This window comes from Periophthalmus magnuspinnatus, chromosome 12 (genome assembly GCF_009829125.3).
Source record: "Periophthalmus magnuspinnatus isolate fPerMag1 chromosome 12, fPerMag1.2.pri, whole genome shotgun sequence".
NCBI lineage: Eukaryota > Metazoa > Chordata > Actinopteri > Gobiiformes > Gobiidae > Periophthalmus > Periophthalmus magnuspinnatus.
The window spans coordinates 346,973-366,112 of record NC_047137.1 but is presented as its reverse complement, the minus strand read 5'-3'; the positions used below and the strand labels follow the sequence as shown (position 1 = coordinate 366,112).

Sequence of the window (19,140 nt, the reverse complement as noted above, 5' to 3'; positions counted from 1 at the left end):
CCCTGACCAATTAACTATTAAAGGCTGGGTCAAATCATAGACTGTATAAAGAAGTAGACTATGGAAGTGTGACATCACCCATAGCACTCAACTCCAGTCAAATGAAGCTCATCGAGGCTAGCAGTTATAGGGGGCGAATTTAGAGTCGAGTTCTATATTTAGTATTCTGAGTAAGTATCATAACAACCAAAGAGCCAATCCGGCGGAATGCTGATGAAGACCCTTCCTGCAAAAGAGAATCTCAAAAATGTATACAGAAAATCAAACAGGAAAACCAAGACACTCTGTCTACTTAGAAAAGTTAAAAAGCCTTTCTTGCATCTTGGCTATTAAGGATAAAAACGCATCCTTCATCTGTGTATAAGGAAAAGCTATATAGTAACTCTAAAATATGAGATTTCTTCAATGGAAAAAGCCCTCAGAAGGTTCTTTATCCCACAATAGGGAAATTGCAGTGACGCAATGCACAGTTAAGGTTTTAAAATCAGAATAAATAATATTAGAGAATAACATTGTGCAACACAACATTGTCCTAGAACAATAAAATACAAATAAACAATATTCTGTACTAACTGTACTAACTGTACAATGACATGTGACTGAAACCTCTGAATGAATCCACCACCACTACTACTTCTATATTCCCATACTTCACTTCGTATGTACAGTCAGGTCATTTAAAGATGTATTACAGAGTCTGTTGTTGCCTGGATTCAGTGGTGGAAGAAGTTCTCAGTTTTGTTACTGATGTAAAAGTACAGATACTGGAACAAAAATACTTAATGAAACTAAAAGTATCATGTGAAAAACTTTACTTAAGTAAACATATTTAACTACCTGTAAAAAAGTAAAAGTATTTCATGCAGCAAAAAATGTGTACTTAGGTGCAGTGCCTGCCTGAACTCAGAAATAGACTGTTACTTACTTGTGCATTTGCAGCTAAAGGGACGATGTGACTTTTTTGGAGGAGCGTCTGCAATGGAGATAGTATTTTGCCTAGAATGTTCCATAGTATAGCATTAAACTTAGAGTGGCTTGACAAAATATTCATCCCCCTGGAATTTTGTACATATTGTCACGTTATAACCTCAAATTTAAACAGATTTTCTGAACATTTTATGTGAATGAGCAACACGAAATGGAACACAAGTGTGAAGTGGAAGGAAATATTTTACAAGATTTCCAATAAAAAAAAACCAAAAACTTAAAAGTGCCCCTCCCTGAATCGCCACCTTAACATGGTGGAGGGGTTTGAGCACCCAAATGATCCTGGAAGCTATGTTGTCGGGGGCAGCATGCCACTGGAAGGGTCACCCATCGCAAACAGGGCCAGGCGGACGGGTCAGACTAAGACCGGTTCAGAAGCCCTTTATGATGAGTGTACGACCAAGGTTCGCTCCGTTGCCCGGACTGGCATCACTGGGGCCCCCACCCTGGATTCCAGGCCTCGGGTGGGTGCTTCAGAGCAAGCGCCTGGTGGCTCAGCCCGAAGGAGCGACGTGTAGCCGTCCTCACATGGACCCACCACCAGCGAGAGGATCCGTAAGGAGCCGGAGCAGAGAGATCTGGGCGGCAGTCGAAGGCGGGAGCCTCGACCAGATCTCTGAACATGGACCCTAGCTCTGGGGACATGGAATGTCACCGCGCTGGGGGGGGGAGGAGCCTGAGCGGGAGGTTGAGCGCTACACACTAGATATAGTTGGCCTCACTTCCACGCACAGCTTGGGCTATGGAACCCGACTCCTTGAGAGAGGCTGGACTCTCCATTTCTCAGGCATTGCCCGCTGGGAGTGGTGGCAGGCTAGTGTGAGCTTGCTTACTGCCCCACAGCTCAGCCTCCATGTGTTGGAGTTCACCCCGGTGAACGAGAGGGTCGCGTCTCTGCGCCTTTGGGTCAGGGAAGGTCTCTCACTATTGTGTCGGCCTACAGGCCGAACAGCAGTGCAGAGTACCTGGCCTTCTTGGAGTCCCTGGGAGGGCTATTAGATAGTGCACCAACTGGGGACTCCGTTGCTCTCCTGGGGGACTTCAATGCCCATGTAGGTAACGATAGTGACACCTGGAGAGGTGTGATCGGGAAGAACGGCCTCCCTGATCTGAACCCAAGCGGTGTTTTGTTATTGGACTTCTGTGCTAGCCACAGTTTGTCCATAATGAACACCATGTTTGAGCAGAAGGGTGTCCATCAGTGCATGTGGCACCAGAACACTCTAGGTTGGAGGTCGATGATCAACTTTGATGTCGTGTCATCTCACCTCTGGCCGTGTGTCTTGGACACTCGGGTGAAGAGAGGGGCAGAGCTGTCAACCGATCACCACCTGGTGGTAAGTTGGATCCGCTAGCGGAGGAGGAAGCCGGATAGACTTGGCAGGCCCAAGCGTATTGTGAGGGTCTGCTGGGAACGTCTGGTGGAGCCCTTTGTCTGGGGGGGTCTTCAACTCACACCTCCAGGAGAGCTTCTCCCTGATCCCGGGGGAGGCTGGGGACATGGATTCCGAGTGGGCCATGTTCTCCACCTCTATTTTCGATGCGTCTGCTTGTACCTGTGGTCGTAAGGCCTGTGGTGCTTGTTGCGGTGGGAACACCCGAACCCAGTGTGGACACGGGAAGTAAGGGATACCGTCAGGTTGAAGAAAGAGTCCTATCGAGCCCTGTTGGCTCGTGGGACTCCTGAGGCAGAAGGAGGTTGGGAGGAGTTCGGGGAGGCCATGGAGGAGGACTGTCAGATGGCCTCAAAGAGATTCTGGCAAACCGTCTGATGCCTCAGGAGGGGGAAGCAGTGCTTCACTAACACTGTTTACAGTGCTGGTGGAGAGCTGCTGACCTCGACTGGGGATGTTGTCGGGCGGTGGAAGGAATACTTTGAGGATCTCCTTGATCCCACTGTCACATCTTCCAAGGAAGAAAGCAGAAACTGGGGATGGTCTGTTGTGGTGAAGGAGCTGAGTTGAAAGGCAAAGCTCTCGATTTACAGGTCAATCTACATTCCTACCCTCACTTATGGTCACAAGCTCTGGGTAATGACCGAAAGGATGAGATCGTGGATATAAGTGGCCGAAATGGGTTTCTTCTGTAGGGTGGCCGGGCGCTCCCTTAGAGATAGGGTGAGGGGCTCGGTCACACAGGAGGAGCTTGGAGTAGAGCCACTGCTCCTACACGTCGAGAGGAGCTAGTTGAGGTGGCTCGGACATCTGCTCAGGATGCCTTCTGGACGCCTCCCTAGGGAAGTGTTCTGGGCATGTCCCACCGAGAGGAGCCCGCAGGGATGGCCCAGGACATGCTGGAGGGAATATGTCTCTCGGCTGGCCTGGGAATGCCTTGGGGTCGCACCGGAGGAGCTGGAGGACGTTTCTGGGGTGAGGGAAGTCTGGGAGTCCCTGCTTAGACTGCTGCCCCCCGTGACCCGGCTGCGGATAAGCGGAAGAAAATGGATGGATGAAATTAAAAGCGCAGCGTGCAAAAGTATTCAGCTCCCTTTTTCTTGAATGCAACCAATTGCTTTTAGATGCTGATGATTTTGGAAAGACTGAATGTTGACCTAATGACTAAAAAGAGTCCATCTGTGTGTAATCTTGTTTTAGCATAAATGCAGCTGAACTGTGAAGGCCACAGAAGTTTGTTAAGAGAGTGTTGGGGAGCAAACCACAAAATGAAGTCAAAGGAGCACACCAATCAGGTCAGAGCAAAAGGCTGTCTACCAAAACTTACAGAACGAACAAGAAGAGCACTCATCAGAGATGCAGCCAGGAGGCCCATGGTGACTCTGGAAGAGCTGCAAAGATCCACAGCTCAGGTGGGGGAATCTGTTCACAGGGCTAACTATTAGTCATGCACTATCTGGTCTTTATGGAAGAGTGGCAAGAAGAAAGCCACTGTTGAAAACCCATTCATAAGAAGTCTCGATTACAGTTCACTAGAAGTCATTTGGAGGAAACAGCAAACATGTGGCAGAAGGCGCTTTGGTCTGATGAGACCAAAATCAAACTTTTTGGCTTTAAAGCAAAATGCTATGTGTGGAGGAAAACTAACCCTGCACATCACTCTGAACACACCATCCCCACAGTTAAACAAGGTAGTGGCAGCATCATGCTGTGGGGGTGTTTTTCTTCTGCTGGAACAGGGAAGCTGGTCAGAGTTGATGGGAAGATGGATAAAGCTAAATACAGGGCAATCTTGGAAGAAAATCAGTTGGAGTCTGCAAAAGACTTGTGACTGGGGTGAAGGTTCACCTTCCAGCAGGACAATGATCCTAAACATAAAGCCAAAATGACAATGGAATGGTTTAAAGCAAAAGATATTCATGTGTTAGAATGTCCTAGTGAAATTCCCGACCTCATTCCAATTGAGAATCTGTGGCAAGATCTGAAAACTGCAAGTTCACAAATGGTCTCCATCAAATCTGACAGCGCTTGAACTTTTTGCCAGGAAGAATGGGCAAACATGTCAGTCTATAGCTGTTCAATGGACTTGCAGCTGTAATTGCAGCTGTAATTATTATTATTTTTTTTTTTTGTGTTTAATTTTCTTTGTACTTCACACATATGTACCATTTTGTGTTACTTATTCACATAAAATGTAAATAAAAAAATATTTAAATTTGTGGTTGTGTCAGTCAATTTATCTCCATCAGAACCACCATCCACAGTAGAACTAGAGGAGCAATACGAGGAGACTGCATCATCCCCCTCAGGAAAAGTTCCTTTGGGCAAACAGCTTTTTCTGTTCATGCTGCCTTGGATTAGAACCTCACTCCCACAACCATCAGATCAGCTAATACTTACCATACCTTTAAAATACAGTTAAAACAATGGCTTGTTGCAAACCAGATCTGTGAACACTGACTTTATCCGCTGTCGCTGCCCCTTGCTGGCATCTTGCCCTGTGTCTGTGTGTCATGTGTGTATGTATTTGCTCTCTTTATGAGTAGTGGTATGTAACTGAATGATTGTTGTGAGTCTGCCATCTTATGTAATAGTGTATATATTTCTCAACTGTTTTCTATGTATTTATTGTATTGTAATTTTTACTTTTGTTTTTAGGTGCACAGTATCTGCTGTCAAGGGACTACAGATGAAAAATGGCCTTTGGCTGATTCTGACTTATTTATATAAGTGTTGATTAATATGCACTGTCCCTGAAATAAATACATAAACAGCTACCTTTTATGTTTAGTTCAGTAGAGATTGGCATTTCCAGGGCTGACATTGTCCAAATTATTCTAATAAAGTTGTGTGGAGTTTAAAAACACAGTGGAGTCTTTTATACATTACCACATGCTATCACAAGTTCTGTTTGACAGAATAACTCAGAGAGAAGAGAGAAAATTCAGCCTAAATGTGGAGGGTTTGTGTGTTAAACATGTGTGAGTGAAAAAAAATACAACTCCAGGTTTGTTTGTGATGAGGAAACAACAAAATAACATAGATCAGAAAACACTGTCATATGGGCCGTTTAAGCTGCAGACCTCATTCACACCTCCATTTCTTCACTGACAAATTACACACAATTACATTTGACTCTAGTGGAACATAAACTCAGATACTTTTGCCTGTGCTTTTAAAAGTCTGTCATTAAGATATCATTGTGGATTAGAGAGCTGTGAACAGGGACTAAATGGTGTGACAGAAACCACACTGACAGCAGTAACTCAAGAAATTATTTAAAGATTTCACACATTTGTTAAAACAAAGTATATTATTTCTTCTAATGGTTCAACACCCACAGCTATTTATCCGAAGTCCAATAGAAAGCATTGAGTTGCAAGTTAAAACTGTAATTAATAGTTTTACCAGTTTCTTCAAAACTGGTAAAACTGGTACAAAATGTGACAGTCACATTGCTTTTATTTAGAAATCAATTCATGTCATATTATTAATGTATAATCATTGTGATGTTTTTAAAATTTTCTGTATTTCCTAAAAAGGAGGTATTGTGCAAAATTACTTTTTACCATGTTATAATGGTGTTCCCTCATCAAAGACATGGCTGAAGAGGTTTGAGATGTCATGCGTGGATGCTTGAGTAATCTAGAGATCTCTCCCATGTCCATGCATGCTGATTGTGTTGTCATAGCTCTTCGAAGGGGGAGTAACTCGGAGTGCAAAGGGAATGGAGACTCGGTGTCAAAAACGAAACAAAAACTTATAAAACAAGTTAACACATTGTTTCAAAACAATAAAAGGTAACATGGTGATCTAAATCTACTCTGCCTGACCAAAAAAAAAGTTGCCACCAAAAAAAAAGATTGCACACTCTAATATTTTGTTGTACTGCCTTTAGCTTTGATTACGGTGCGCATTCATTTATTTCCATCCAGTGTTACATTAATTTTTCACCAAGATCCTGCATTGATGAAAGTAGAGTCTGACTGGTGCGCAAAGCCTTCTCCTGCACATCGCAAAGATTCTCACTGGGTTTAAGGTCCGTACTCCGTGGTGGCCAATGCGTGTATGAAAAATTTGAGCCCGATGAATCCTGGCATTGTCATCTTGGAATATGCCATCAGGGAAGAAAAAAATCCATTGATAGAATAACCTGGTCATTCAGTATATTCAGGTCGTCATCTGACCTCATACTTTGACTACTCATACTGTTGCTCTTTAATACGCTGTAGATCCGTATGTAATACTCCTCTTTGCATCTAGCTAGGACAACTTTGGGGTACCCATCTCCAGATCTCCGGGACTTTAAACAGGAGTAGCTCTAAGGATTATTCCCCTGTTTTGGGTTGCTATATCAAGTCCTGTATTACATATCACTGCTGTTATTTAAGAACTACTTATCCAAGATGCTGTTTACCTCTTTTGAACCTTAAAACCAACCGCATACCATTGTCCCATGTGCAGCAGAAATAGCAGGGTCCTGATACAAGAATCACCAAACCCACTGGCTGGCTCTGCTCCTCTTCTAAAAACAGCTCTTGGCTCTAACAACAGGAATCTTAAGTGTCAAGAGGAAGGGTATTGGTTACTGGGTTACTTTGAGCTTTGAAGGTTGTTGTTAGATTTCATTACTCTATGTTGTGTCTATATCTGTCAGCATGCTATACTAATTTTAACTCCCATCCAAACTAAGTGAAGATATTTTGGCCAGGGCTCTAACTGGAATATTTAGCATGGAAGTGTTTTAAGGCATAACATTATATCTGCCTCACTGCTGTGCCACATGCTGAAGATACAATGTTTTTACCAGGCGTGGGCACAAACCAGCCGCATGTTTGATGTCCTTGTATACGCTCATATTCTTTCATCTGGACCAGTTAGTGCTTATATTGTAATCACCCTCTTCTCATTTTTACTTTGTTGGAGGCTATAAACCTAGGTCAAGGAAAAACTCCTCATGTGAAGTGTGCTACAGTTAGCCTTTAAAGGCCGATACTTGGGTCCTTTAGACTAGGCCATTTTTTCTGATCTGTAATGTGATAATGGTTTGGAGGAAGTTGTGGCTTCTTTTGTGATTTGCAGGTGCTAAGCCCAAAACAGTGACTTCACGTGGTGGATAATGATTCTCACACTGGGGGTTCTACTTTGACTAAATGGTGGTGTATGGTTCAGGGACTGTAGGAAAAACCACATTAAAACAACTGAAGCAAAGGCTTACGTTTATATATTGGCTTAATGAACTTCTTTTTAATTCCCACATGGTTCTATAGTATAACAATAGGTACATTGGATGTTCCAGTGGGGGCCTGCAGCTTTGGAAAAGAAAAATATATTGGAAAAAAAAAATCAATATCATATTTTTCAATGAAGAGGATCAAAGACAGAATAGTTTAAATCCTGCAAAATTGTGATTAGAGTAGTTGAACACCATACATTTACATCTTTACTTGGTGATATTGATTTCTGTTGAGACTGAGTTTTGTTGTTCTTAGGCAAGACACTTCACCCACACTGTGTAGTGTGAAAGTGGTGTTGTGTGTGTATGTGAGTGTTTGATGGAGGTTAGAGAGGCCTATTGTGCAGATTGACGCTCAGTCTGGCCCAGGGCAGCTATAGCTACAATAGTAGTTTACCACCACGAAGTGTAGAGTGAATGAATAATAACTACATTGTAACACTTTGAGTAAAGCATTATTATTATCGCTATATTTTTATTGCTATATATTTCACAGAGTAAATCTTATTTGAGTAAAATTTTTTGATACTCTTCTTATGGATACAGTTTACCTATGACTCTATTGTTGCTCAGACCAAGTTAAACAACCTGTGTCCATTCAAAATGAAAACACATTTATCAGATTCAAGTTTCTCAGAAACAGTGAGTGAACAGTTTGTAGAATAAAAACATAGAAAAATCCATTCAGCAGTTGCTATTCATCAGGCCACAATTTCCAAAGTGGATTTCACAAATGGGCGATCAGTTCTTCCTCGGATGAGCTATGGACTTGTCTGGGCAGAGAAAGAAGACATTACTCTGATTTTTGGCATTTTGAGTTAGGTTAATTGAGAAGTATAAGTTTGGAAAGAGTCCAGATCAGGACTGTTACCAGCTCAGTAGCACTGTCACCATACATACTCTAATGCATCATTGATCTTACATCTAAACTATATACATTTTTTACTCTAATCTACTTCAGAGATGTTATTGCATTGAATGTTACTCAGTATGGCATTCCTATACTGTATTTGGCCTCTCCACAGATCTGACCTTGCCACCTGCTTGTCTCTAGGAAGATAAGTTTAAAGAAACATCATGCGACTTTCTGGAGGTGGCATGTCACCTGTATAAATCCATGGAAATAAAAAGTTAAAACCAAACTTCAGAACTTCAGATTCTCCATGGACGTAGATACGTTTTAAGGCCATACTGTGGAATATTATAGCCAAAGGAACAACATTCCCATAGAGACAAACAAGAGGAGCCAAGATTATGAAAGCCCAGTCACAGTAAGAACACATGTTTTTTTGCCCTCTTTTTGAAGGGCAATAAAAACATCCAAAATGAAACAACATGTTTTTATTTTTGTTTATTTTAACTAAAAAGTCACGTGATGGGGCTTTAATTGTTGATTTCTATCAGTTGAAGATGAATGAAGGAAATATGTGGCCCACATCACTATCAAAAGATGATAGGGTTCAACATATGTGTACCCTCTTTTGGAAAATAAAATATTCTCGAATTTTGTGTATGCTACCAAGTCTATTTCGAGCAAAATATCACACACAGTTTAAATAAAATAAATGTTGCTGTTTTTTTTTTTGCAGAGATCCGAAATGGAAACTTGAAGAGCATCCTGGGTCTGTTCTTCATCCTGTCTCGGTACAAACAGCAGCAGCAGCAGCAGCAGCAGTACTACCAGAGTCTAGTGGAGCTCAGCCAGAACACAACCTCCAGTGCGATCTCTGGGGGAGGGCAGGGCAAGAGCCAAGACATGCAGTCCAGGTAAGACATCAACACTACAGCCATGTAATCCATGTAATCCATGACTTCAGAAAATCCATGTAAAATACCAACTCCAGGCATACAACTCAGGTAATATTCTACACCAATACAACTTCATCTAATCCACCATCTAATCCAGGTACTAGACAGCACTAAATACATGCATTAAGACCACATCGCCAAGATGCAATTCACATGCCATATACAACACTAACCTTGCCTGGGATCCAGAATACACACTTCTTCAGTACTTTCACAAAGATGTGACTCTGTTCATCTGTCCCCATTCTCAAATGGGCTTGACTGATAGATGGATTAGCCAATCAGGGACAGGGATGGTCCGTCTGTTTCGGAAAAATAATGTGAAAAAATATCACAGGGCTGAAAATTGTGGATTTTTGCAGAATCAATGAGCGGAGCTCTAAACTCGGTTAACCTGAGGTGAGAGAAATTTGATTTTATTTACAAACATACATACATACACACACACACACACACACACACACCCACACACACACACACAAACAGACACACACACACACACACCCACACACACACACACACACATAGGTGACCAATGAGCTCCTTTGTTTTACATGTGTCACAGGAAGAAAAAACAAACAACAACAAAAAAAAAATTCTGATTGCACAATCATGTTTGCTTGAGGTTGTGGGGACCAGACTGATATAAATCTGTATAAAAAATACAGAGATATATCATTCTGGGTTTGGCAGGCAGACCTGGATAAAGACCTATAATTCAGGTAACATACTTCGTCAAAGGCACACTGCCCAGGTAATAAACCACACCAAAGACACACAGATCCAGCATATATAACAACACAACACTACAGTCATGCAACATGGACACAGAAGGTGGTTTGCCCAGCGGCTTTAAACTAATAATAGTCTCTTTTCTCATGTGTACCGATCAGGCATGTGGTCAGGAAGACACTGATATTTTACAAAACAATTTAAACATGTTTTAGTAGCCACTAGTTCCATTTATTCCATCTTGTTTCAAGCATGTACTTTTTCATATAAAACCCACAGACTGTATCCTATATGACAGCACATATGCCATTATAAATACAACATATTGAACAGTGAATCTTAACTTGGCAGCAGAAACTATCCCCTCATTCATCTGTGTCTGGTTTAGCCTCCACATGTTCCAATACAAAATGACTGATTTACTGTGTTTCTGTTTAATAAAGTCCAGCTGTATAATATAAACAGGAAGCAGTGAAATATGGCGGCTCGTCAGTATTGAAAATGCGGCGCAGACAAAGAGATGGTTTTGATTAGAGATGCACATGTGGCATTATAGTCTCATAAAAATGTGACAGAACAGATTTATGTTTATACTGAAGTGCTAGCATTGTGTTTCAGTCAATGCATTTAACCTTAACCCTCCATAGTGACAGGCTAATGCTGTATTGGCTATCAGCCTTAAATCTCCAGCATGGGCCAATGTTTTTTTTTTGGTAGATCTGCTGCCTAAAAATACCCACAAAACTTTATATTGACACTTTAACAAGAAGAAATAACTGCACATAATGCTCCCTACCCAGCGATGCCCCCTGCTGGGTACAGTAGCTTTGACATCCGATCCCCCAGTATAAACTCCTATCCCAGCTCCATGTGTGATCCATGTGTGATCTTGGATACACTTCTGAGGAGGTTTGGCATACCATCATGGAGCACATTCCCAGTCTTGTCTGGGAACAACACTACTGCTGCACTGCAAAAAATATACATTTTGACTTGATAATTTGACCATTTTTACCTGGGTAAATTTAATTTTGTATTTTTGTGAAATTTCTGATTGGTATCAAGCTAATTATGTTTTAAATAAGAAACAAAATCAATGCAGCATGTGCAATATTTTCAGTTTACAGGGAAAACTAAATTCATAAATAAGTTAAACATGCTTGAATTAAGTGTAGCCTCTATCTTGAGTTTGACTACTCGGGTGAAAATGATGAGGAGCTGTACAGGACAGAAACATCTCTTGGGTGACAGTTGCTCAATTGGTAGAGCGGTCAGATCCACAGACCCACAGGTTGGCAGTGTGATTCCAGGTGCCACTGATGAACACTTTTCTTATGTCCTTGAGCAAGACACTTAATCCCTCTTTAAAAATACACAGAATTAAGCAAAAATATATATTGTTGCACAATAAGTCACATATTTGTACTTATAATTGGGGAAACAGTATAATAACACTTGAAATTAGATTATTAGATTAAAAAGATTAGATCAGTGTTTTTAACCTTAAAACTGTGTATCTAAACACAGAAATATGTTTATGCAGATATGCAGAAATATTTTGAAATATTACCTTTAGGTCCATCAAGTGCACTCAAAAAATGAAATGTTGACTCTATGAAAAAACATCATGACATGATGTCATGATGTTTTTTCATGTAAATGTTATATGAACATGTAATGCATTGAGTGTAAATGCATTATATGTTCATACAATACTTCAAAATGCTTCCAAACAGCTCAAATTAATTCTGAATTCAAGGCATTTGAACAATTTAACTGTGCGGCAGTTTTTGCAGTGCAGTGGGAGCAGCGATTACAGGATATCACTTAGCATTAGCTTGTATGTTTGGGTATAGGCCCTTTAAAATGAATGGCCGCAGCTGTGCAGACTTCTCCCAACAACAGGTGGAGCAGTTCAGACATATGGCGAGAGAAAGTGCCAGTGACAGAGATACTGGAGGCTTTAAAGTGGTTTTGATGGGATGTTTGGTGATGTTATGTTGCTATATGTGGTGCTATATGTGGTGCTATATGTGGTCACTGATTTCATTCTGATATAGCGTTGACCTACATTTAGAGGAGCAGAGGAAAGATGAACAGAGAGGAAAAGAACTGGTTAGAGGAGCAGAGAGAATAGGACAGGGGAGCAGAGGAGAGAGGAGCAGTGGAAAGAGGAGGAGAGAAGCAGAGGGAAGAGGGGCAGAGGAGAAAGGATCAGAGGGGAGAGGAGCAGAGGGGAAAAACAGGAGAGCAGAGGGTAGAGGAACAGAGGGTAGAGGAACAGAGGATAGAGGAACAGAGGGGAGAGGAGCAGAGGGGAGAGAAAAGGGGAGCAGAGGACAGAGGAGCAGAGGGGAGAAAACAGGAGCGGAGGAGAGAGGAGGAGAGGGGAGAGGACAGGGAGCAGAAGAGAGAGGAGCAGAGAAAAGAGGAGCAGAGGAGAGAGAAGCAGAGGAGAGAGAATCAGAGGGGAAAAGAACAGAGGGGAAAGGAGCAAAGGGGAAGGGACTAAAGGAGATAGAGGAAAGAGGAGCAAAGGGAAGAGGACAGGGGAGCAGAGGACAGAGGAGCTGAGAAGCAGAAGGGAGAGGAGCAGAGGAAAGAGGAGCAAAGGGAAGAGGAGCAGAGGAAGGAGGGGCAGAGGGCAGAGGACCAGATGAAGGAGGACCAGAGGAAGCAGGACCAGAGGCGAGAGGAGCAGAGGGGAGAGGACAGGGGGCCAGAGGAAGGAGGAGCAGCAGAAAGAGGAGCAGAGGAACGAAGAGCAGAAGGGAGAGAACCAGAGGAGAGAGAAGCAGTAGAAAGAGGAGCAGAGGAAAGAGGAGCAGAGGGGAGAAAACAGGAGCGGAGGAGAGAGGAGGAGAGGGGAGAGGACAGGGAGCAGAGGAGAGAGGAGCAGAGAAAAGAGGAGCAGAGGAGAGAGAAGCAGAGGAGAGAGAATCAGAGGGGAAAAGAACAGAGGGGAAAGGAGCAAAGGGGAAGGGAGTAAAGGAGATAGAGGAAAGAGGAGCAAAGGGAAGAGGACAGGGGAGCAGAGGACAGAGGAGCTGAGAAGCAGAAGGGAGAGGAGCAGAGGAAAGAGGAGCAAAGGGAAGAGGAGCAGAGGAAGGAGGGGCAGAGGGCAGAGGACCAGAGGAAGCAGGACCAGAGGCGAGAGGAGCAGAGGGGAGAGGACAGGGGGCCAGAGGAAGGAGGAGCAGCAGAAAGAGGAGCAGAGGAACGAAGAGCAGAAGGGAGAGAACCAGAGGAGAGAGAAGCAGTAGAAAGAGGAGCAGAGGAAAGAGGAGCAGAGGGGACAGGAGCAGAGGAAGGAGGAGCAAAGGAGAGAGGACCAGAGGAAGGAGGGCCAGAGGGGAGAGGCAAGGGAAGGGTGAGTTTTATTGTAAAGTTAAAGATTTTGCTACATGTCAAGCACCTGTTGCTGCCGCCCCTGTACTTGTGTAGTTCAATAATACAACCTCCTCCTTAGACCCTTGACTATACAGTCTATGTGTGAGACAAATACAGTTGCATTATTTTATTTGATGTGTGTCTCCTGAACCCTCGCTCATTTCTCCTTTGCTGTTTCCTTTCTTGTCATCTTGGATATTTGGCACGCACTTAAGATGGTGCATTTGATTGACTGCTGTAAAATGAGGATCGAGGAGAGGAACCAAGGAAGAAGAACTGAGGAAAGAGACGTACCCATAGAAAAGTTTCTAGTCGAACCCAGAAATGACATCATCTCTTAACAACTCTATAGACGTTAGAGCTATGATTTCTTCTCTTAGACTGTTCCAGCGTTACACAGTATGGCATTAAACAACTATATGTAGCTTTTATTTAATTCCAGGAGTTTTATAGCTTAAAATTTAAAGTCCGGGATCGCCTCTTCACTGATTCGTGCCAACCACTGTACCCTCTAAGCTGCGCGCATGCGCAATTGCACACTGCTGACACGGTCTCCGCGCACAGAAAATCTGTACTGCGCACAAAAAAATCAAACCGGAGTTGAAAATAATATAAACACACAACAATTCATTCTGCACTATTTTTCAATGTGAGTCAGTGAGTGTGACCGGGGACGAGCTGCTCCAGCCAATTATGTGATTCACATACGTATCTGCGCAGCTTATCAACGTCATTGACAGGCGTCCTCATGTGCCGCTATCAGTGTTTTAGCCGATGGCCGTGTCCCAATTCACCAAACTGGCCTTAAAATCACCATTGGAAGTGTGCATCGAAGGGCAGTTACGTAACTTCCGGCACGACAAGGGCTGTCCCATTTCAACGCAACTGAATGCGGCCGACAAACCTGCCCTTCTCTTTGCACTGTTTCCATGGAAATCGGACGTAACCGAAGCGTGCATCCATGCACACTTCACGCACTTCTATATCCCATCATGCACCGCGGCTACGCAAAAAAGAGAAGAAAATGGAGTCCTTGCGCAATACACGTTCAAATGTTCGTACTGGTTTACCTCATCTACAACAGTGTGACATGAAACTGTTAAACCTGAATAAAGATCTGTACAGTGTGTTTGATGATTAAAAAGGAGTTACATGGAATAAAGGAATGTGGAGTTATTGCTAGACAATAATAAGACATTATTATCATTAAAAATTATTACTGCAATAAGAATAATGTAAGAATGTTCGTTTCTATTGTAAGTGTCAAAGACCAAGAGACTGAAACATAAAGTCAGAAGGGTTTAATGAGTTGCACACAGGTAATGTGAACAATGAAGCAACGGACTCTCAGGAAAGGACAGGAGAGAGTCCTGAGACGTGCACAAAATCTTCATGTGTTCCAGTACATTCCATACGTCTGCGCCCCTCGTGGGCACGTGTCATTTACTTTCGTGTTAGTAAATCAAGACACAAGCTTGATGTAGCGCTGCACTGCTAGAAAATACCTTATAATAATCAGATGAAAAGAACTGGCACGGCATAGAAGGGAAACCCTTCTACTGTTATTAAAGTGGTGTAGCCACTGGCCAAAATACCGAACCATTAAACTGCAATATCCCACTATATGTACCACTAATCAGTGTTCTCTGGTTTATAGACTATGAATGTTGAAATGATATTGTTACCTCTGTCTCTGTTATTACGTTTTCACAAGGTATATTTTGTTTAAGTTATGAAGTAGCTACAATTGAGTAAAAAATCACCTCGAACGTTTGCCTATTGATATTCAATCTAAACAGAAAGAAACGGCTGTGACGACGACATCTTGACTTTTCTTCTGTTAAATAATAAATCATTTAAAAAAACGTACATAATGTACGTATCGTACGCTCAAGGACAGCGGTGGAAGTGCGGTCCATGGTGTGGGCCTGTCCCACTTCAGCAAGATGGCGGCTACACTGAGGAGGGCAGATTCTTGATCGGAACCTTCAAACTACACTTTAAAGAGTACTTTGAAGGGAGCCTTCAAAGGGTGCATTTGGCGAATTGGGACACGGCCAAAAACTCACTAATGATTCTAAGTGCTGTTTAACCCCTTAACGTTCCGACGGCCCGCCCTCGGGCAAAGATCCGCGAGTAAAATTACGGGCGCGTAATTGGGTAATTTTACGCACTGTTTTGTAGTAGTTTTGCATTTTAAACATGACGAAACGGACAAAAGAAACAAAGTACGCGACACACAATGGCTTATAGTCATAATACAAGTCAGAGCTTTGTCATAAAAATGTTAAGTGTGTTTCAACACTGGAGTTTACAGTTGGCTTGGTTTGGTTGGAAGCTCATGTTTTGCCATAGTTAAAATTAAATATGTATACTTCCAATAGCATTAACATACTACACAGGTCATGAGCAAGATTTTTGTCATTTTCATTGTATAAGTGGCTAAAGCACTTAATTAAAAGTCTTATAACAGAAATGTAAATGTGGTAATTTGATTCTTTTAATAAACCATTCATTTTGGATGGATGCGATGCAGCATGACCACAGTGCACATGTCTGATGTCACTCACAGTGGTCCATGGGACCGCTCAGGGAGTTTGTGTGTTTGCTCAGACTCGTGAAAAACTTTAGGGAACATTGGTGCCAACTGTTTCTATTTAGATAAATAAATTCAAAGTTCCAAAGTTATTCCTCACTTACCTTATGCATTCAGAGCAAAGAAACATAAAATCTGTCACCTGGACTGAAAGTTATTGGGGTGAACATTTTGCTGCTCATCCAAGTTTCTTCCTCTTCAGATTTCTGGTGGACACTGCATTATATTTATCTGAAAGGAGGAGCTAACTACACTGAAACTTAAAACACCTATTGTTTACAGTTTCTGTTTGTAGGCTAGGTCTATTGTGCTACACTAGGTGTGCACTGTGCACACTTAGGGTAGCACAGATCTAGCCTACAAACATAAATTATAAACAGACATATAAGGCAGTGTCCACCATTAATCTGACCAGAACTGAAGAAGCGGCTTGAATGAGCAGTGAAACGTCTTTACACCTACAACTGTTTTTTTGGGTTTTTTTCCCAATTGACAGACTTTATTTTTCACTAGTTGACTGGCAGTTCTTCTACTTAAGCATTGGTTAAGTTTTCTTAAGTCCGTTCTCCCTGTCCCTCTCTCTCTCCCTCTCTCCTCACGTCTGCTGGGGCATCCATCTTTCTGATCTAAACCTGATCTCTCTCTCAAAACAATAACATCTCCATGGAGACAAAAAGGTGGCAGATTCCCCTCCAGAAATATTATACAGTGCACCTTTAACTACTTAGTCGGACTGAACCCAACCATTTCATTTCACTTGGATTAGGTGGCTACAATATCTACGGGAAAGAATGTGCCTCCATTGATACAGGCCGGCGACACAAGAGAAGTTGCACAATGCACCTTTTCCTTGTGCTTTCTTCTGACAGTATAAGTTGACTTTACTCATGCTCTTTAGTTTGGAATTTTGAATTTATTTATCTAATGCTCAGATCCCAGTTCACCTGCTTTAAAGTTTAAAGTCACTTCAGAGTGATTAAATGTATTCATGAGTCTTTACAAGTCTGATTTTCCAGTGAGCTCACTGCTGCAGGCTCCACTCACCTCTGAGCTCCTCTCTTCAGATAGATATAAGGCAGTGTCCACCAGCAATCTGACCATCTGAAGAAGCAGCTGGGATGAGCAATGAAACATCTTCACTCCTATAACGTTTTGTCCAGTTGACAGATTTAACTTTGGCTGTTACTATGGATCAGACCTGGACGACTGAGGAATTACACACTACTACTACTTGCTCTGATATAGCTCAAGAACAATCTAAAATAGTTTGATTTTGTATATAAATGTATTGTTCCCGTACTGATAAACCTGCTTAAATGAGTATCTAATTTTGATCTCTATTTTAGTACCTTTTACAGCTGCACAACATATTGCAATCAGAATGGCCTCTGCTGAGAGAAATCATGTCATGTCTTGTGTCTGTAATTTAGACCTCTACAAATATGTTCTGAAATACAGATACAGAAATACAGTTTATCAGCTTATATTTTTGTCTCCATTAATTCTCCTGCAGTTGTTTACAATGTGCACAGTAAACAGAATCCTTTTTAATAGCTTGCAAAACGAATAGCAATATGCCCTACATTATATCAGTTTAATTTAGTCTAAAAACTAGCCCAGATTGTCTCCTGCTGCCCCTTCAGTCCCACATTTGCCCATGTAAAGCAGTACTGTGGGTCTTTCTATAGCCAGCACCTGCTCACCCTCTGCTTAGGACAGTCCTGCCGCAGACTCCGTGCGTGTGTGTGTGCTTGAGGGTTTTAATGGGGAAATCCCCTCTGAACACTACACAGAGACAGAGAGGAGCCAGCTAACGGGGAACTCCAGGCTTTGAACATGCCCCAAGCTGAACAAAGTGACCCCCAGTTCCTGTCCCAACTGCCCACCGCAGTACCCAGAGACAGGCAGAGTGCAGGACCCAGTGGAAAAGCTACCAAAAGGGAGAGCAGGATCCCAGCTAGGATCCCAGCTAGGAGCCCTGCGTGGGCTCATACGTCACGGAGGTATGGGTGAAGGAGTGGAAGGGGTTGAGAGAGAGTAGAAGGTAATAGTCACTGGTGGAGTCTACACTGCTAGTATTAGTAGTAGTAGTAGAATTTGTATTGGAAATGGAGTAGCACTTGCCGATATGAACTGGTGAATTAGCATGTTGTGTTGTGTTAGCATGGAACATGATATGCAATGGTGGAAAGTAGAGATGCAATGATTTATCTGAATAACTGTGATGATCTATTACTGAGATAATCTTTGACAAATTTAAAAATCACACAAATGGCATTTTATAACAAGGATAGTGGCATTATTAAAGGGTTGATATTACACTATTTTTTTAATCTCTATGTTATAATGTTGTTTCCTTATCACAAACATACCTGGCGTTGTTTTATTTATTTTTTGTTTCATTCAAACGCTTAATACATAAATCCTTCTTCTCTCAAACAGAAAACACCCTGTTCCATCTTGTGATGTCATGTGGTAATACAGGAAGTGCTCTGTTGTGTTTTTAAACTCCAAACACATTCAGTAGAGTCATTTGGATAATTTCCATCCATCCATCCATTTTCTTCCACTTATCCAGGGCCGGGTCGCGGGCAGCAGTCTAAAGCAGGGACTCCAGACTTCCCTCACCCCGGACACGTCCACCAGCTCCTCCGGTGGGACCCCAAGGTGTTCCCAGGCCAGCCGAGAGACATAGTCCCTCCAGCGTGTCCTGGGTCTTCCCCGGGGCCTCCTCCCGGTGGGACATGCCCAGAACACCTCTCTAGGGAGGTGTCCAGGAGGCATCCTGAGCAGATGCCCGAGCCACCTCAACTGGTTCCTCTCAACGTGTAGGAGCAATGGCTCTACTCCGAGCTCCTCCCGTGTGACTGAGCTCCTCACCCTATCCCTAAGGGTGCGCCCGGCCACCCTATGGAGGAAACCCATTTCAGCTGCTTGTATCCGCGACCTTGTCCTTTCGGTCATTACCCAGAGCTCATGACCATAGGTGAGGGTAG

At 42.7% G+C, this 19,140-nt stretch overlaps 1 protein-coding gene across 5 annotated transcripts in view; it reads left to right on the top strand.

The window, feature by feature from the left end:
- Positions 1-19,140, top strand: part of nav3 (neuron navigator 3) — a 460,146-nt gene that overhangs the window by 174,414 nt on the left and 266,592 nt on the right. For all 5 annotated transcript variants that reach the window (XM_055225660.1, XM_055225659.1, XM_055225658.1 and 2 more), the window contains exon 5: positions 9,207-9,384. In XM_055225660.1, coding sequence (XP_055081635.1) covers positions 9,207-9,384 — 178 coding nt within the window. The remainder of the gene's footprint in view (positions 1-9,206; positions 9,385-19,140) is intronic.